This window comes from Callithrix jacchus, chromosome 9 (assembly GCF_049354715.1).
Source record: "Callithrix jacchus isolate 240 chromosome 9, calJac240_pri, whole genome shotgun sequence".
Lineage (NCBI taxonomy): Eukaryota > Metazoa > Chordata > Mammalia > Primates > Cebidae > Callithrix > Callithrix jacchus.
Window position 1 is genome coordinate 106,678,422 of NC_133510.1, and position 20,388 is coordinate 106,698,809.

Consider the following 20,388-nt stretch of genomic DNA (forward strand, 5'->3'; position numbering starts at 1 on the left):
AGTTTGAAACAAGCCTGGGCAACATGGTGAAACCCCATCTCTACTAAAAATACAAAATTAGCCAGGCATGGTGGCAGGCACCTGTAATCCCAGCTACTCAGGAGGCTAAGGCTGGAGAATCACTTGAACCTGGGAGGCAGAGGTTGCAGTGAGCTCAGATCAGGCCACAGTACTCCAACCTGAGCAACAGTACGAGACTCTGAATAATTAAAAAAAAAAAAAAAAGAAACAGAGACTAGGTATTGACGGAAAATTAGCAATCTCAGCCACACATATTTTCCAACATTTTTCATGGATGAATATTCACATAGAGAGATATACTTTACAAAAATTAGATCTTGCTATACCTGTTCTTTTAGCAGCTACAAGGCATCCCGGGAGTGAGTCAGCATTCAACAATGGCAACAGAGACCTAGATTCTCTCTTCCTGCTCTCCCATCCTTAGAATGAGGCTTCTCATCCTTGTATTTATTCTTCCAGGGTCTCAAGTGGCTGCATAAATGCAGACCTTTTCAGCTACTCCTGAGGCTAGAGCTAATCTGTTGTTGGGTCCATATTTGGGGGATCTTGAAAACAAAGGTTCTAAAAGGCAGCACAGTGGGGAAAGCATGGACTTTGGAGCCAAACCAACCTGGGTGTAAATCTCAGCCCTGCCACATTCTAGCTGTTTTACCTTTGTCAGGTCAGTTAAGCTCAGTCTCAGTTTGTTCATCTACAGAATGGGAATAACAATGTCTGTTCTCACAGAATGCCAATATTGCACTAACTCTACACACACATATATACACACACTCACACATACATGCATACACACAAACACAGTCCTAACATTAAACTTCAAACTTATTCTGTTAATACTAAAGTCAAGCCTAGGGGTATATGACAAAGGGGGCAAAAGTGGACAGATGTCATCAGCCTTTGTCTATAAGGGTGTCACAAAAATGTTCATGTTGTAAAGGCCAGTACAGAGGCCATAGGGCATGGGAAGAGAAGGCACAAACACATAGGGGCCCATTTACTCACCCAGCACTACTGATGCTGGGTTGACCCATACCGTGTCCTGAAGCCCTAGTTCCACAGAAGGTGGTAAATTGAGCTCCCTCTCCTCTCCTTTTGCAGTTGTGGATTTCTGCAAACAGGACAACGGGGGCTGTGCAGAGGTGGCCAAATGCTCCCAGAAGGGCACAAAGGTCTCATGCAGCTGCCAGAAGGGATACAAAGGGGATGGGCGCAGCTGCATAGAGATAGACCCCTGCGCAGACGGCCTTAATGGAGGGTGTCACGAGCATGCCATCTGCAAGATGACAGGCCCGGTAAGTTGCTCTTCCCCAGGGGAATGTGGGAGCAGCCCCTTGGGCTTTGCTCCTCCTTGCCTCTGCACTTCCCAGACTTGCTTACCTCCTGGGCTCTCCCTAAGAATTTCTTCTAGCACAATCTGTTTCTTGTTAAAAGTCACTGCACTAAATGCAAGATGGTCCCCTAGGCAGAAAAAGGATGTCCACGGAAGAGCTGGTGAAATTCTTAAGTGTATTGCTTAGTTAACAGTAATATACCAGCATTAATTTCTCAGCTCTGATGAATGTGCTATAATTATGTTGGACATCAGGGGAAAGTGGGTGGAGAATATAGGAGTTCTCTCTTTGCTACCCTTCTATCCATCTAAAATTATCCCAAATAAAAGGCTTATTAAAACAAAAAGCTGGTAAGACATAGCATGAAAAGCACAGGTTTGGGCCCTCACGCAAGTATTTCTAGAATGACATCAGTGCCCCATTATCTGGTGGGAAGGGAAGACGATGCAAGATAATGTCCATTCCTGGTTACAAATGTGGTTCTAGAGTCTGACCACCTTTGCGCCTTACCCCCTGGACTGACAAGCTGTGTGACCTGGAGCTGGCTTTACTCTCTCTGAGCCCCCGTTTTCTCATTTGTAAAGTGGGCCTCATAGTAACGCAGATGTCATAGAGTTGTTGTGGGGATTAAAGGAGATCATTCACTGATTCAGCCAGTGGTCATTGAGTACCTACTATGTGCTCTTGCAGGTTCCAGGGACACAACAAAACGACACAGTCCCTGCTGTCCCAGAGCCTGTGTACAAGTACAGGGTGGGGGCAATGCATGGTACAGAAACGAACGCGTATAATTTTTTCAGAGAGCACAAGGAGCCCTGTGAAGAACATAAATCGAGCCAATGTGATAGAAGGGAATGGAAAAGCTACTTATGTAGGGTGGTCAGGGAGGCTGTCTCTGAGGAAGCCACATTTGAACTGAGATGTAAAGGATGAGGTTTCATCATAAGCCTGGATAAAAGCAGGACATAGCAGTTATTCCCACTGGACAGAAGAGGCACAGTCTCTTGGTCCACCTGAACACTTCCTAGGCTGGACGCTGGTTCCATGGGCACTTGGGCATGCTGGGGTCCTAGAGAAGGACCTTTCTCATCTCTTTCTACCCTCTCCCCACAGGGCAAGCACAAGTGTCAGTGTAAAAGTCACTATGTGGGAGATGGGCTGAACTGTGAGCCGGAGAAGCTGCCCATTGACCGCTGCCTACAGGACAACGGGCAGTGCCATGCGGACGCCAACTGTGTCGACCTCCACTTCCAGGGTCAGTGTGACCAGGGCCTGTGGCCCAAACCGCCCTTCTCTTCAAGCATGGGGAAGGGACCCTTATGGGAAATAAGAAAAACAAAAACAGACCAGGCGTGGTGGCTCATCACTGTAATCCTAGCACTTTGGCAGGCCGAGGAAGGTGAATCACTTGAGGTCAGGAGTTTGAGACCAGCCTGGCCAACGTGGCAAAACCCCAACTCTACTAAAAATAGAAAAAATTAGCCTGATGTGGTGGCCATGCACCTATAATCCCAGCTACTTGGGAGGCTGAGGAAAGTGAAAAGCTACATAGAAGTGCAGAGGCATGGGAAATAGGACATCTTGAAACCCAACGGAGGAGGCCAGAAAAGACCCACATACGTAGTCCCCAGCCAAGGCAGAGAGACTTAAGTGGTTCAGAAAGTGACTCAGGGCACTGCACATCATGGCTGATCAGTAGGTATTGGGTATCTCCAAGGTTGGGTTTGTTTGACAGATGTGGTCACTGGTAGAGACTTCCTTGAGGCTTGAATTGGGCTAAACATAGACAAGCTGGCAGGCATTTCTGCAGACAGGGATAGCCTGGCCAGGAGAGAATGATCAAGGGTCAGCTGAGAAGGACGAAGCCATGAGGAAGAGACATGAAGGCCGTGACCCCCTCGTGGCAGGGTCTGTACTGAAGAGTGAGATGAGGTTGAAAGGACTAACAATGGACACAGACTAGAGAAATGAAAAGGCTCAGCCATGACGTGAAGTTTCCATCCTGAGACCAAATGCAGTGGTGGTGTTGGGTTAAAGCAGTTGGGAAGGGAAGGTGACAAGTGGTTTGAAAGCTTGGTTGGGGACATTCTACGGTCTAGGTATAGGGGGCACTTCCAAGCAGATTTTATGGTCAGTTGCCACTTAGGATGGGGACAAAAATTCACAGCTGGGAACAGGTGATTTGGAAGTCATTTGCCCCTGGGAGTATGAAGTCAAGAAGAGCTTGGTTTTTCCTTTAGGATACAATTCATTCAGCCAGTCCCGCCTGTTCCCAAAGCACCCCCTTACAGGTGGAAATCTACCCAGCTCATAAAGCGTGGTCCGGCTTCTCCTACAGGCTTTTCTCTTCTGTTTTCTTATGAATGCCAAGAAAATGTTGGCAGTGATACCAAGTGACTGAGCATCATGTTGGACCTCCCTTCTGTTGTAGCTGTGTGGTTACAACGTAGCTTGGGAGAATGCCCCAGCTTTCCCTGCAGGCACGGTTACAGAACCATCCCACATTCAGGAGGAAGCGCCTGCTCTTCCACGGTTCACAGGAGGGCAGACTGCCTTCGCAGCAACCGCTTTGGTAATGCGTGCAGCAGAGAACCTTAAAATAACTCATACTGAGACTTGATGGTTCCATTTCTAGGACCCCATCCTACACAAATAATCTGAGAATTGAATAAAGATAAGCATACCCATCCCAGTGTTATTTAACATCATAGAAAATTAGAAATAACATATCTATCTAATAGTAAATGATGATAAAATCTATTGCTGTACATCTACTCAAATTCATCATCAAGTATTTTGTTGTCTCAATGAAAGATAAGGAACACCTTTCTGTACTTCTCCAAGCGGTTAAATTGGTGTTTGCATTTCAGATATGGCCAAGATCATTTGACTTATGCATTGTACTATTGAAACCCGTTCAAACACTTTATCTTCTTTGGAGTAGAAAGTATCCTTTTTGTGGCATTATACAATGAACTTAACAATATAAAAATGTGACTTGGTTCCTGAACTATTGCTGGTCTCTGCACTGAATTGTTTGGTTAGGAAAGATACCAGCTGTGAACAAAGGATTAAAGTCTTTCAGAATCTTAGCGGGAAATGAATTTTAAGACTTTTTTTAAAGGCACAGCAGGGGTCAGAAAACACACAGGACCCTAGGCAGAAACTCACTTTAATGTATTTTTTATAGCTGTAAAGGTCACAAAAATTTTTCAATTATAAATATGGGGAGGAGAAGAAAATCATCTTACCAGAGAAAATTTATAATATTGGGATATAATTATGATTTAATGTTCAGTTTTAAAAAGATTTCTGAAAACCAGATTGGCAGTATGCTACCACATTTATAATATATATAACATGAATGAATAGAAAAGAAGATGGAAAAGAATGTCAAATTATATCAAAATAAAAATTTACCAAAAAATAAAGTAAAATTCTAGAAGGAAGTACACCAAAATCTTAGCCATGGAGTAATGATTCTTTCTGGAGAATAGAATTGTAAGTGGCTTTTGTTAATCTTTTTACTTTTCTGTATTGCCCTAATTTCTACAATGAACATATGCTAATATGGTAGTTAGAAAAGAAAGAAGTATTTTAAATGATGTACTTCAACATAACTTGAATAAGTGGCTTCTGAAGACACCCTGGGGTATAGCTGACCTTCATTTTTCAAGTCTTCAGAGTCCTTTGTTGGAAACACTGCCAGTCATGTGGGCTGACCTGGCGATTCCTCTCCTTCCTCATCCAGATACCACTGTTGGGGTGTTCCATCTACGCTCCCCACTGGGCCAGTACAAGCTGACCTTTGACAAAGCCAGAGAGGCCTGTGCCAATGAATCTGCAACCATGGCAACCTACAGCCAGCTCTCCTATGCCCAGAAGGTGGGTCCTCTGTCAGCAGATCCTGTGCATGCGGAGTCTGCAGGGGCAGAAGTGCGGCCCCTTCTTAAGATGCGGGAGACTTGAGCTGTTGCCTTCATGCAGAGGAGTGTAGATAGCTCCTAGAACAATGATAACAGTCACCACGTCCATTTATTGGGTGTCTGTTATGTGCCAGGGACTGTGCAGGGCGCTTCGTTGATATTACTGCCCATCCTTACAAACAGGAAAACTGAGGCTTAGAAAGTTAAAGTACTGTGCCTGATGTCACCCAGCCAAGAGGTGGCAGATCAATTATTTAAGTGTAGATCTGACTCTTAAAAGTCTATTTCAACCATGACGTTCAACTGCCAAGGCAGAGACTGGAAGTGCCTACCTCGCAGCTGGAAACCAGAAAGACAACAATAACCACAGTCTAGGGCCGATTTCCCTGAACCCACAAAGCAGTGGCATTTCCCTGGAATAGCTGGAGTTCTCTGTGGCTGGAAGGACTGTGAAAAGAATCAATAGAGATTGCACAAGCTTTCAGACCTGGCAGGAAGGAAATGGAGCTCTTTGTCAGTTGCTGCTCTCTTAGCCTCTAAAACTAGAAGTCCTACCCATTTGGAAAAGCTAGTAGGCTGGAGTTCCAGGCTGGTGGTTTATCACGGGGAGCAAAGGAGATGAATGCCTAGCAGGTATCTCCAACTTCCATCACTAACAATTCTTTTTCAGACCTGGTATTTCTTTGCCAAGGAACAAAATCTTTGATGCCAGGAATCAGACTCATGGAGAGTCTGAATCTCGGCTTTCCTGCTTGCTGGTTGCACGGCCTTGATCAAGCCATTAAAACCTCTGTTTTACCTGGCATGTTTGTGGAAGGACTAAATGTAATATGGCACACAGTAGGAACTCAGTTTTTAAGATGATTAATAGATCTGAAATAGTAGACCAGTTGGGTTTGAATGCCAGCTCTGCCATTTGCCAACTGTGTAACTTTGAGCAAGTTATTTCTCTTTGCCTCAATTTTCTCAACTGTACAAGGATTTAAAAAGTTCCCAACTCATAGGGTTGATTGAGGGTTAAAGGTACACAGGAAAAGCAACAGAACCTGACCCAGATAAGTCTCAATAAGTATCAGGATGATGATAGTGGTGATGAGGATGACGGTAGTTAGGATGATGATGATGATGATGAAGGTGATGATATTATGATGAATTCATGTTTTAGGCCAGGCACGGTGGTTCATGCCTGTAATCCCAGCACTTTGGGAGGCTAAGGTGGATGGATCACTTGAGGTCAGGAGTTTGAGACCAGCCTGGCCAACATGGTAAAACCTCATCTCTACTAAAAATTCAAAAATTAGCTGCATGTGGTGGTGCATACCTGTAATCCCAGATACTCAGGAGGCTGAGACGGGAGAATTGCTTAAACTCAGGAGGTGGAGGTTGCAGTGAGCCAAGATCATGCCACTGCCCTCCAGCCTGGGTGACACAGTGAGACTCCACCTCAAAAAAAAAAAAAAAAAAAAAAAAATTAGAGCTCTATCATCAATCAGAGTTCTATCAACCCAGTAGCAGGAAAATGTGCACCCAGGGTAAATGGATGACAGCAAATTCTTTCTCAAGAACAGAAAGAATAGAAATGAGTATGAAGGACCTGGGCACCTACAAGAAAGAGAGGACACTTTTGTTCACCCAGGGGCTCAATCAATCAATAAACATCTAATGACCACCTGCTGTGTGCCAGGCACAGAGGTGCAATAGGCAAAATGAGACTTATTCTGTGGGTTTTATGGTCTAATAGAGGAGTAAGACATTAACCAAATGATGCCACAACACATGAAATTGCAGCTGACCCGTGGCCATGTCTGTATCATCTGTATCCCTGCAGGCCAGATACCACCTGTGCTCCGCAGGCTGGCTGGAGAGTGGGCGGGTTGCCTACCCCACAGCCTTCACCTCCCAAAACTGTGGCTCTGGTGTGGTTGGGATAGTGGACTATGGACCTAGACCCAACAAGAGTGAAATGTGGGACGTCTTCTGCTATCGGATGAAAGGTAACTGCCCAGCTACACTTCAGGTTCCAGGCCATGCAGCTACTGAGCAATCCTCAGCCTGGTCAGTCACTTTCCCAGTGGAAGCAGGGCTGGCCCCTCCCCTACTTGTGTGGGACCCTGTGTGCTTCTGCCCTCAGATGTGAACTGCACCTGCAAGGTGGGCTACGTGGGAGATGGCTTCTGGTGCAGTGGCAACCTGCTGCAGGTCCTGATGTCCTTCCCCTCACTCACAAACTTCCTGACGGTATGTACCACATCTGCTTGGTTTGTCTCAGGCAGGGAGGGGTTGCCTCAAAGCAGGTGATAGAGGGGTGAGGCCTTAAGCTGAAGGCCACAGTCATGGTTAAAACACAGGTGCTGGACCACCTTGCCTTAATCTAAAGCCTGGTTTTGCCACTCACTTGTATAAGCTTAAAGAAGTTACTTTTCTCTCTGGGACTCAGTATCCTCATCTATAAAATGGAGATGGTAGTAGCATCAACCATGTAGGTTCATTGTGATCATGAAATGAGTTCATATTTGTGAAGCATTTAGACCTGTGGTCTGTACCTGGACAATTCTATGCTGATGTGAGCTGGTATTATTATCTCTGTTTGTATCTGAACAGTTTAAGAGTGTGAACTACACAAATGAGACACTCTTTACTCTTCTTCATGGACGTAGTGAGCTAAGCCTGCCTGGTGATCACCCAGTGAGCCAAATTAACATAGAGTCAATTTGCATCTTACACGGCACTTAGTCAAGTCACCATTCTACAAGTCATGTCCAATGAAAAGAAAGCCCCATCTGGAGAAAGGTTTGGTGCTGACTGATCACAAAACTGAGCTAACAGTAATAACAGCAGCAGCAGCAGCTAACATTTCCTGAGTGTTTACTTTGTACTAGGCACTGCACTGAGCCTTTTACAGAGACACTTCATTCAGGCCACAGAATGTGAGCTCCACAAGGGAAAGGATTTTCTCTGCCTTGACTATTGTCTCCCCAGCCCTCAGATAGGATGACACATGGCAGGTGCTCCATGAATACTTGTTAGAGGGACTACATCCTCATGTAACTGCATAAGGTCACTTCTATATCCACTTTTTAGATGAAGAAACTGAGGCTTACCAAGGCCAAGGACATAGCCTAACTCATCAGGGCTGGGCTCAGTCTCAGACTGCCTGGTTCCAGCCATCTCCTCATGCTTCACAATAGGGAACATGGGCAGCCAGTGACTGGGCCACTATTCCCAGGAGAACCTACAATCAGTGACCACAGGAGGAGAGGGTACTGAACATGATTAGAGGGCTTGTAGGATCCATGAAGTAAGACCAAGGACCCCAAAATGGAGAGCCTTTGTCCACAGACCAAAGAGATCCATCTCGCTGATCTAAAAATCAGGACTACCGTTAAATGCACTAAAGATGAACACCCAAAGTAATCTTTCTGCTATGTGGGAGCTTGGCTTGCAACAGCATTTCAAAGAAAAGATGGTATCAGAACAAAGCATTTTCAGCATATTACCTACCTTCTCTGGGCCTCAGTAGCCCCAGGTGGGGGTGGGAAAAAAAATTTATATATATATATATATATATAGACTTTTCTTAAGAGAGTCTTGTTGTGTCGCCCAGGCTGGAGTACAATGGCACAATCTTGGCTCATGGCAGCCTCGACCTCCTGGGCTCAGGGGATCTTCCCGCCCCAGCCTCCCAAGCAGCTAGGACTACAAGCACACACCACCACACTGGCTAATTTCTTCACTTTTTATAGAGATGGAGTCTCACTATGTTGCCAGGCTGGTCTCAAACTCCTGTGCTCAAGCTATTCTCTCACCTCTGCCTCCCAAAGTGCTGGGATTACACATGTGAGCCACCATACCCAGCCTGTTCAGGGAATATTTAGCACTTACCATGTGCTTGGGATATATCAGTGAACCGGCAAACAAACAATAAATGGAACAAACACATCAACAGTGTTGAGTGCTAGAAGGTGACAGATCCAGATCCTGTGGAGAAAGTGGAGCAGGGCTAGGGGGTGCCCAGTGTCCCCCTTCTGTGTGAAGTGATGAGGGAAGGCTTTGGGGACAAAGTGACACATAAGCAAAGTGTAAACAGGGGAGACGGAGTGAGCCAGAAGACTTTGAGGAGGAACATTCCAGGCAGAAGGAACACTCGGGCAAAGGGTGAGCGGCAGGAGCGTGCCAGGAAGTCTGAGGAAGAGCAAGGAGGCCTGATACCGCTGGAACCGAGTGAGCAAGAGGACAGCTAGGCCCGGGGTCAGAGAAGCAACATCAGCCACGTGTTTTGGGCCTCATGGGCCATTATGAAGACTTGGACTGTTCCTGTGAGTGATGTGGGGAGCCACTGCAGGATTTTGGGGAGATTTGAGATTTGACACACCTTTCAAAGGGCTGCTCAGGCAGCCATGTGGAGGATGGGCTGTCATGCGGCTGCGTCTTAAACTATAGGATTCACTGAGGAAAGGAAAAGCCCTAAAACCTTCCCAAGGCACAGGCAGAAGACACAGCAAAGGAGCAGCAGGCTGAGTTGGCCATGACCATGAATATTCCCAGAGGGGTGAAGCCCTAGGAACTTCTCCAGCCACCCTGCCCACTGCACACCAGGGCCGGCCATTCTGATGACTTCCTTCCTCTCCCCAGAAAGTGCTGACCTATTCCAACAGCTCAGCTCGAGGCCACGCATTTCTACAACACCTGACTGACCTGTCCATCCGCAGCACCCTCTTCGTGCCACAGAACAGCGGGCTGGGGGAGAATGAGGTGAGTTGAGTACCTGGTGCCTGCGCTTTAGGCTAGCATGTTATGTATCACCACAGCAATGCTGCATCACAAATTACTTGAAAACTTATTGGCTCCACATTTATTTGGCTAACACATCTGCAGATCAGTGGTCACTCTCTTGGTCTTGGCACACTCGGGTCTGAGACCAGCTGTCAGCTGCTCTAGCTGGGCCATTGATTGCTCTATTCCATGGGACTGTCATTGGCCAACAGGCTAGTCCAAGCGAGTTCTCAGGGTGATGGCAGGGAGTGAGAGAGGCAAGAGTAAGTCCTGACAGTGCTTCTTAAGCCTCTCTTTGGTCACCTTTGCTAATGTGCTCCCTGGCCTGATAGGTCACATGACTGGGCCCAAAGTCAGCATAGGGGGCAAAGGGCTAGGGATGCAGGGAGTGGGGAAGCACCAGGGCCTCTGATATAATCTGTGTTCCACACCAACCTTCTTCATGTCACAGCACACAGAGGATTGGCAGTATTTAATTCACAGATGGCTGACCGAAGGCTCTGACAGCCGCACCAGCCACCTGAGGGCTGAGAAGAGCAATACCTCTGCCTACCTCAAGACCTGCTCTTCCTAGACCACCACTGGAAAGCTCTGCATTAGACAATACAAATGGCATTCAATGTCTTAGCTGTAGGTGGCCTCTGGCAGAGCCCAGACAACCAGAAACCTGAGAAAACCTTGACATTTCCTGATCTCCACATGGAGACGGGAAAGCCTAGACTATAAGAAGCTATTTTCTTCATCCCCATCATTAAAGACAAGATATTGCTTGTCCTTTTAAGAGCATTCTTGTGTTTCTCGTCCTTTCTCAGACCCTGTCTGGGCGGGACATTGAGCACCACCTCGCCAACATCAGCATGTTTTTCTACAATGACCTTGTCAATGGCACCACCCTGCAAACGAGGCTGGGAAGCAAGCTGCTCATCACCGCTGGCCAGGACCCAAGCCAACAGGTAGAAAAAGTCTCCTGGGCTTCTTGGGAGAACTGGAGATAATGCATGCAAAGTTCCTGACATACAGTAGGTGCTTAATAGATGGCAACCATTATCATGCAAACATAAACTCTAAACCTGCAGATAGCGGATGGGGTTAACTGCCCACCATAGCATACCACCCTGACAATTAGGCAGTCCTACCCTTTAGGAAATAGGCCAGCCTCAGAAGCTGGTAATGGGGAAGGATAATCAACTCATTTTAAAGCTGTCTGATTCCCCACCTTTGTTTCAGTCAGCTTCTCGGCCTATTCCAGGCATTAACATGAGCTCCGAAGTCAAATGACCCCGGTATGAATCCCAGTTCTGCCACTTGCAGAACTTAAGTTATCTCATATAAGGACTTAAGTTATCTCACTTTGCCGTGTGTCAGTTTCGTCATCTGAAAAATGGGAATGATGGTGATAGTGTTGATGATGATGATGATGGTGATGGTACAGGTCATTATTTTAATGACTGTGATATGAGGGAGGAAAAACTTAGTCTACTCTCTTAGGGTCTGTGGTTGGGCCTGAGAATTAGAGAGATAAACAGGAAAAAAAATATGCATTTTATTTAATCTGTTATGTGCACAAGGGAATTATATGGAAAATGAAGACCCAAAGAACAGTGGGGATCAAGAGCTTATATACTTTTATTTGTGGCAAAGTGATCAAATAAAGGGGTTTAGGTTAAGGGCGGTAAACTGTGACATGACTAAAGCAGGTGGTGGAAACGGTGGAAGATAAGGAGTATTTTGGTGGGTTGGTTTGTCCAGATCCATTTCATCAACTCCCAGTCACCAATAGGGATGTTATTCTCCTCTGGAACAGAAGGGGCACCTTTCTCACTGGAGATTTTATCACCTGCTTTTAGGTAGACAGGAGGTGGTCAGAGAACCCTTCCTACAATTGCTGCTTTTCAAGTGCCTCCTGCTCAAAATAACTAATATGCCAAAATGGTGTGTGGGGGGGGTGAGTTTTGTTGGGTTTTTTTAGACAGTCTCTCTCTCTGTTGCCCAGGCTTGAGGGCAGCAGTGTAATCTCAGTTCACTGCAACCTCCTCCTCCCAAATTCAAGCAATCCTCCTGCCTTAGCCTCCTGCATAGCTGGGACTACAGGTGCCCACTACCAAGCCCAGCTAATTTTTGTATTTTTAGTAGATATGGGGTTTTGCCATGTTGGCCAGGCTGATCTCAAACTCCTGGTTGCAGCCTGCAAGAGTCTTCCAAAGTACTGGGATTACAGGTGTGAGCCACCTTGCCCAGCCCCAAATAGCATTATTTTGGGGTGACATGTTCTGAACCCCTTCGGTGATGGTGGTGGTGATACTGATGCAGATGACCGTGGTGCCGGTGGTGGTGGTGGTGACGATAACCATGTCTGAATCATAGCCTGCTGTGGGGATTCAATGATTCAAGTCTTGAGACATACAGAGAATAGTGCCTGACACGTAGCAAGTACCAAATAAATCTTGGTTTTAAATGTGTATCTCATAAATGATTTCTATTATTTAAGAGCACTAGTTTAGACTAGTGTCTCTCCAAATTTAATGTACATTTGAATCTGCTGGAGATTTGTTAAAATGAAGATTGTGATTCAGCAGGGGTGAGGGGCATGGGGCCTCAGCTTCTGCCCACACAAGCCAGGAAATCACACTGGGAGATCACTGAAAAGTATCTCTTTTCTAACAGTGTGGTGTGATGTTCAGTGCATGGACCCAGAGTCCACAGGCCTGGGGTTTGCCACTTACTCCCTGGGGTTTGCCACCTTCCTTCTGATCACTTATCAGACAAGTGGGTTGGACAAATGACCCATAAGGTTCTCTGTAGCCCTTAGATCAGCTTGTTGGCACAGGCCAAGTAATGTGTTCAGAAGTCCTGGGCTGCCTGTCAGTGAAGACAAACCTGCAACCTGGGCTCGGGGGCCTTCCACGGAGGGCTGCCTGCTCAGAGAGCAAAAGCCATCAAACCTCTTTTCATTTCCCTAGGAGGAGGCCAGGTTTGTTGATGGAAGAGCCATTCTGCAGTGGGACATCTTTGCCTCCAATGGGATCATTCATGTCATTTCCAGGCCGTTAAAAGCACCCCCTGCCCCTGTGGTGAGTATCTAGGATCCCTGGTAATGGGCCAGGAGGAGCCTCAGTACCCACTTGCCAAGGGGCAAACCATTACCAGAAGCCCTGTCCTCTGCCCCCCTCCTCCAGAGACTGGAGAAGCCACGATCCTCCAAGGTAGCTGGCTTCAGGACTGCCCAGCCCTGCTTCCTGGCATCCCCACTCCCAAGCATTAGCAACACAGCACCAGTTACTATTAATAATCTATTGAACGAAAGCAGGAGGATGGGCCAACAGAGGAACCTCTGGAAGGAGAGTGAGAACTCCTAAGCTCTGGTTTGGCCCCTCCACTTTGTAGCATCTCTGAGTCCCAACTTTCTCACCTACAAAATGGAGCTCATAATGCCTCCCTCCCTCCCTGGATTTTGGGAGGACTACAAGTTAAAAATGAAAACTACTTAGAACAGTCTCTGACACATAGTACATGCTATATAAATGTAGGTGATAGTGGTGATTAGTATTTTCCCAAAAGCATGAGGGAGAGGTGAACTGCTGGAGAGTTCCTTAGCATAGTGGTGAAGCACGGAAGCTCCAAAGCCAGACTGGGTTCAAAGCCCACTTCTACCACTGACTGGCTGTATGATATTGGGCAAGCGTTTCACCTCTCTGTGCCTCAGTTATCCCACATAACAATAATAACTGTCCCTATCTCTTTGGGTTACAATCACACTTCAATGGGTTATTTCATGGAAGAGTATTAGAACAGACCCTGGCAGTAGTAAGGGCCAGATACATGTTAACATATCAGTATTTTTATCCCCACTGGCTCCAGGATGCCTCAGGCCACCAAAGGTTCCCCTTTTGGAGTCAGAAGTTTTAAGAATGGGCCCCTTTCCTTTCTTTCTGTGTTCAGACCTCGGCCCACACTGGCTTGGGAGCAGGGATCTTCTTCGCCATCATCCTGGTCATTGGAGCTGTTGCCTTGGCTGCTTATTCTTACTTTCGGCTAAACCGGAGAACAATCGGCTTCCAGCATTTTGAGGTAAGAGAGAAAAATGGGAGCATAATGATGAGGTCCTCTCCAAAAACCCAGTCCCTGGGCTGCTTCAGCTGACTGGCCGCACCAGCAGCCAGTCAGCACCCGGGAGTAGTGTGTCACACAGTAGCAGGGGCAGCCCCCACCCCAAGCTTACTGCTGCTTGGGTGGGGTCCCTGCCCTTAGGAGGAACAGCAATGGTGGTCCCAAGCTGCTCTTTCTGGCTGAGACAGGGCTTGGCAAAGAGAGCACAGACCCCGAGCCTCTGTGCCAGGGGTTTGGCCTGGAGGCACATTCGCCAGGAGATAGGAGTCTCGTTCACCTTCGAGGATTCGCTGCACGAGCACACCCCATGACCCAGCTTGGGCATCAAGACCAGCTCTAAGGGCTGGAGGACAGGGCTAGGGACCCTACACAGCCAGAGGCTTCATGCTGCAGCCATGGAACTCATTTCTGTTTGAACAGTTGAGTCCACATCTCAATCAGCGGCCAGCTCCTGGCTGGCTGTGTAGGAATACGGCGTGGCAGCGGCACAGCAGGAGCACCCTCTCTTATGGACTTTTCTTCTCTGGCCCACCCTCTCCCGCTGCCACCTCCTCCAAACACTCCCGGTCAAGGCTGTGGTGCAGAGCTCCCAGTCAGCCGTTTGCCGCCGTCTAGCAGATAACCTGTATATTTAAAAGCTCCAAGCGCAAATCTCAAAAACCCCATTTTTAGCAAAAGCGTACAGGCTGTATAACTGCATTTACATTAAGTTGAAGGAGAGGCAACACCACTCCAGGGTGATGGGTGTCAGAACGGTGGTCACCCTGGGTGGCAGTACTGGCAGGCAAAGGGCATGTGCACACATCCCGGGGCATGGATCACATCTGGGTAGAGATCGGTAAGATGTTGCTGAGCTGAACCTGAACCTGAAGGTTGGTGCATTTTATTATATGTGAATCATCTCTCAACAAAGTACTGCTAAAAAAGAACAGCTGGGCCGGGTACGGTGGCTCACGCCTGTAGTCCCAGCACTTTGGGAGGCCAAGGCGGGTGGACCATGAGGTCAAGAGATGAAGACCATCCTGGCCAACATGGTGAAACCCCGTCTCTACTAAAAATATAAAAAATTAGCTGGGCACAGTGGCGGACACCTGTAATCCCAGCTACTTGGGAGGCTGAGACAGGAGAATTGCTTGAACCTGGGAGGTGGAGGTTGCAGTGAACTGAGATCTCGCCACTGCACTTCAGCCTGGCGACAGAGCAAGACTCCATTTCAAACAAAAAGGAAAAGCTCCCAGAGGGAGGCAAAGGGTGGCTTACTTTACCTGCCCACTTGGATGAGACGCTCCTGCCTGTCATGCTTGTCTTTCCAGTCGGAAGAGGACATTAATGTTGCAGCTCTTGGCAAGCAGCAGCCTGAGAGTATCTCGAACCCCATGTATGAGAGCACAACCTCAGCTCCCCCAGAACCTTCCTATGACCCCTTCACGGTGAGTGTGCATTCTTATTCTTCTAGAAATAGGTTCCATTGGGGTACAGGGGACTGATAGCTTCTAGGAAATTTCAGTGGAGAGCTTTGTACCAAAGAAGTTCCACTTCTAGAATGTATGTCAGGTCACAAGCCTGAAAGCCAGTTTTGCAAGGTGACTGAAGCCAGTGTGGCTGTTCGGAGTTCCTGGGTTTTCTTGGGTAGACAGCAGAAGCCTTGAACAAAGAGACAGGGGAGAACCAGAGGTTGTTGTCCAAACCCAATCTCATGACCAGGTGTGAGACATCAGTCTCCACCTGCGGGGGACTGTCCTGCAAACCCTGACTCCACAACAGATGAATAAAATACCCTCACACACCAATTACAGTGAATGAGTAGGCTAGAGAGGTCATCAGCTGCTCTCAGAGGGCGATTGCAGCTACCCGACCCCTTACTAGCTGTTCCTCCTTGCATTTATTCAGTATAGATTTACTAACGGAGGTTCTAAATCAACATGCTTGTGAATAATATAGTTAAGAGTGATTTTATGAATGATAAAGGCTTTGGTTCCAGGCCCAGAACAAACACCATTAACATGTAATCCGCCTTTGACCTCCCCCGCCACCCCCAGACGACACAAACTAGTTAAAGACAAAAGAATGTAGGGTAAACAGACTTAACTGGGGAAGCTTCTATTATCCCTAATCTTCACCCTATGACCTAATGCTCTAACGTAAGAACCGGCTGCCTTCAGCCTGTTCCATTATTACAAGTTAATGAAGAAACCTTTCAGCCTTCCAAAAGGTTTGAGATTATATCTTACAACTTTCTCTAATATTATTTCCCTTAATATTTTGCCAACCACCCTGAGTGACTCCCAACATAGGTGAGATGCTACAATGAAAAGAAGTCTTAGGATGAATTCTGCTGCAACCATTTATGAGGTAGCAGGTGCAAAACAAGATAAAAGGATTTTCCATCAGATGTCCTTTAAACTTACACTGACATTTTTCTCCAAGATTTTACTGCCTGTTGTCAGAGCTGCTGCTTTGGAGCTACCTTGCTTTGATGAGGCCCTTTTATATATAGGGGTGGGTGTTCTGCTCTGGTCTTCCAGAACAGAACCATTTATCTCTAGAGTTAGTGATGCCTGAGCTTAGATGGGGGCTCCAGTGACATCGATCCAGGGGGAACCCTTGGCAGGGCACTCCATTAATAACACATGTGGAAGTACATCCTGGCTGTAGTTTAATACCAGTTCCGGACTGCAAAAAGGAAAAGAACTTAATTTTGCATTTTATAAAAGGAGAGAAATGCTTTCTTCTAACATGCTGAAGTTTGTATAGTGCAATAGATGTTATTTTTCCAAAGTAAACCAAAGGTAAATATCTTGTGGTAACAGATCTAATATATGTGCAAAAGATTGAAAAATAACCAGATTGCAAATCATATTTTGTTTTTTAACCAAACCCAAGTAAAAGCTTCTGGTTCACATTTCAAGGGTAAGTTCAGGCGAAGTACAGTGGCTCACGCCTGTAATCCCAGCACTTTGGGGTGCAGGTGGATCACCTGAGGTCAGGAGTTCAAGACCAGCCTCACCAACTTCAAGAAATCCCATCTCTATTAAAAATACAAAAATTAGCCAGAAGTGGTGGCGCCTGCCTTGGGAGGCGGAGGTTGCAGTGAGCTGAGGTCGTGCCACTGTACTCCAGCCTGGGAAACAGAGCAAGACTCCATCTCAAATAAAGAGGTAAAGTTCAGGTAAATTACATTTGTTAATAGTTTATTTCTGGAAGTATTGTTATGCTGAAATCACTTTGATTTAAAAAGCAGAGAAAAACAATGCATCCATTCTCTTCAATGCATCCCCAACCTTCCCCGCCATCTGTCCTCTTCTGAGGGCTTCCATCAGCACCAGGCATGAAAGATTCACGAAAGATTCACCTGAGGCAGGTGAGAAAGTAGCCTAAAAGCAGGATTCAGCTAAACCTTCTATTCAGACTATGTGGCAAAAACATTCTGGAATCCTAAGCATGAGGTACCAGCTTGCAAAGTGACATGCTACGTTCTCACGCCTTTTCCACTAGTTTTAGTGACTCCAGACACATTTACCACCACTAGTTCCACCATGAAAAGCCATTTCTAGCATCTATTATGCTAATTCACAAAGCCTGGGTGCCAGTCAGAGCTAAAGTCAGCAGAAGGCTTGGCATGGCCGCCTCTAGAGTGTGGCTTTTAGACGGGGTCTTGGTGTGTCACGAAGGCTGGAGTGCAGGGGCACCATTAGGGCTCACTGCAAGCCTCAACCTCCTGGGCTGAGGTAATCCTCCCACATAGCTGGGACTACAGGCACATGTCACCTAATTTTTGTAGACGTGGTTTCACTGTGTTATCCAAGCTGGTCTCAAACTCCTGAGCTCAAGTGATCCGTCTGCCTCAGCCTCCCAAAGGCCTGGGATTACAGGCATGAGCCGCCATGCCCGGTCGAGTGGGGTTTCTATTACACTCTCTCAGGCACTCAAGAGCCACCACTGGTTCAGGATGAAATTTCAACTTAAAAGTAGTTTCTATGGTATCATTAGCCACCTTTTGTGGGGTGCCTACATACACCTTGCTAAACGTAGGGCCTAATTTAACCCTCCTGCCTCACTGTGAGGTGTATTATAAACTTTGTAGAAGAAGAAACTGCAGCTGAGTTGGGGTGATTTGTCCTGGGCCACCCAGCTTCAAGCAGCAGAAACTAAATGGGCTTCCAGAACAGGTGGCCGTAACCCCAGACCATCCCACCTTCCAACACAAGCAGCAGCGTGAACAAACACGCCCAGCATGCACACATTTACAGCGCTCAGGGAGAGTTGTGCTTCAGGCCTCAGTGGCCACTAGAAAGGTTCAACCTAGGACTTAACATGCAGAATGCCCTGTCCCCTTACACCCCTCTCTTTTCCCAGGACTCTAATGAATGGCAGCTTGAGGGCAGTGACCCCTTGGGGGCCCTGTGAGGGCCTGGACGGGACACCAGCCATCACCCACCACCATCTGGGCCAGTGGAGGCACCTTAGAAAGGCTGTCAACTGTGAATTCTCAGTACCAGTTGCCTTTGGGGAATGTAAAGTCCTTTCAGCACTCAGAAACCATACCTCATCTCTCTGGCTGATCTGGGGGTTGTTTCTGTGGGCAAGGGGTGGGTTACTGTGCCCAGCCAGGGACTTTCTCCGTCTTCTGACCCTTTGTACTGTTCAGCAGGCACTGCTCCACTCTGCCCCACGTGATGGGTAACTGTGATCTTACTTCCCTGTTAGACTGTAAGCCTCCATAGGCAGGGACCTACCGCCTGCATCTTTGTATACCACCCCCCAGCCCCATGCCCAACACATGAACTATGCACAATAAAAGTTTATGGAATAAAAAGTCAACAGAACAAATCTAGTGTTTGGGACTGCGCCACAGGAGGAGTTGAACTTTGAAGGCAAAATCCACTTACTGGGGCCTTTTCAACCAGACATCATCAGCCTTATCCATTCTTCTGAATTTCGTTGTGTGTGTTTGCTTGTGTGTTTTAAGAAGACATGATAGTCACCATGAGATGTCACTTCACGCTCACCAGGATGGCTAGAATCAAAAAGACAGTAACATGTATCGGAGAGGATGTGGAGAAAGTGAAATCCTCACGCACTGCTGGTGGGAATGCAGAATAGTGCAGCCACTGTAGAAAACGGCTTGGCAAAAAAAAAGTAGTAAGTTAAACCAAGTTACCACATGGACCCAAAAATCCCACCCCTAGGTATATATCCAAGAGAAATGAAAATGTTTGCACAAAAACCCGTATATGCATCTTCAGAGTGGCACTATTCATAAAAGCCAAAAAATGGAAACAACCCAAATGCCCCTCAACTGATAAATGAACAAACTGTGGTATTTCATGCAAATAAATGTTATTTCGCCCTAAAAAATGAAGTGCTGATTCCTGCAGTAGTACAGATGAACCTTGAAAACACTAAGGGGCAGTCACAAAGGACCATGTATCGTATGATTCCATTTATACGGAATGTCTAAAATAGGCAAACTGATAGCGACAGAAAGCAGACCAACTGCGGGAGAAATGAGGAGTCACTGCTAATGGATACGGGGTTTCTTTGTGGGACGATGAGGAATTTGATAGCAGTGATGGTCCTACCACCTTATGAATATACTAAAACATAAAACTGTACACTTCAAACCAGTGAATTTTATGATATGTTGTTAGTTGTATCTCAAATTTAAAGAGGACATGATTATGAAATAGCAAATATATCATCTTTCCAAGTATTATAGGTGGGCTGGCTTTGGGGCCGTTTAAATACAATTAACCTGCCAAAGAAGGTTGAAGATGCGCCTCCCATTTAGACACACTGCAAGAGTGATTTGCACCAAGACCCCTTCCTTCAGAAGGCAAAGGGAAACCTCGGCCCTGGTATTAGCCAGGTGTCAGGCACAGTTAAAGTGAACACTTGGGATGAACAGCCCATTAAAAAGTTTGAAAATGACCAGGCACAGTGGCTTACGCCTGTAATCTCAGCACTTTGGGAGGCCCAGGCAGCCATTTCACCTGAGGTCAGGAGTTCAAGACCAGTCTGGCCAACATGGTGAAACCCTGTCTCAACTAAAAATACAAAAATTAGCCAGGCATGGTGGTGTGCACCTGTAGTTCCAGCTACTTGGGAGGCTGAGGCAGGAGAATCGCTTGAACCTGAGAGGCAGGGGTTGCAGTGAGCTAAGATCCTGCCACTGCACTCCAGCCTGGGTGACAGAGTAAGACTCCATCTCAAAAAAAAAAAAAAAAAGT

At 46.7% G+C, this 20,388-nt stretch overlaps 1 protein-coding gene across 2 annotated transcripts in view; it reads left to right on the forward strand.

Moving 5' to 3' along the window:
- STAB2 (stabilin 2) overlaps window positions 1–18,974 on the forward strand; it is a 189,258-nt gene extending 170,284 nt beyond the window's left edge. Inside the window, exons 59-69 of one of the 2 annotated variants that reach the window (XM_035257427.3) lie at window positions 1,120–1,313; window positions 2,466–2,607; window positions 5,104–5,237; window positions 7,107–7,272; window positions 7,410–7,516; window positions 9,911–10,030; window positions 10,864–11,004; window positions 13,012–13,122; window positions 13,991–14,119; window positions 15,472–15,588; window positions 18,515–18,974. In XM_035257427.3, the coding sequence (XP_035113318.3) occupies window positions 1,120–1,313; window positions 2,466–2,607; window positions 5,104–5,237; window positions 7,107–7,272; window positions 7,410–7,516; window positions 9,911–10,030; window positions 10,864–11,004; window positions 13,012–13,122; window positions 13,991–14,119; window positions 15,472–15,588; window positions 18,515–18,565 (1,412 nt within the window). In that variant the 3' untranslated portion in view covers window positions 18,566–18,974. The remainder of the gene's footprint in view (window positions 1–1,119; window positions 1,314–2,465; window positions 2,608–5,103; window positions 5,238–7,106; window positions 7,273–7,409; window positions 7,517–9,910; window positions 10,031–10,863; window positions 11,005–13,011; window positions 13,123–13,990; window positions 14,120–15,471; window positions 15,589–18,514) is intronic. The other variant, XR_013522061.1, reaches the window with a different exon arrangement.
- The last annotated feature ends 1,414 nt before the right edge of the window (window positions 18,975–20,388 follow it).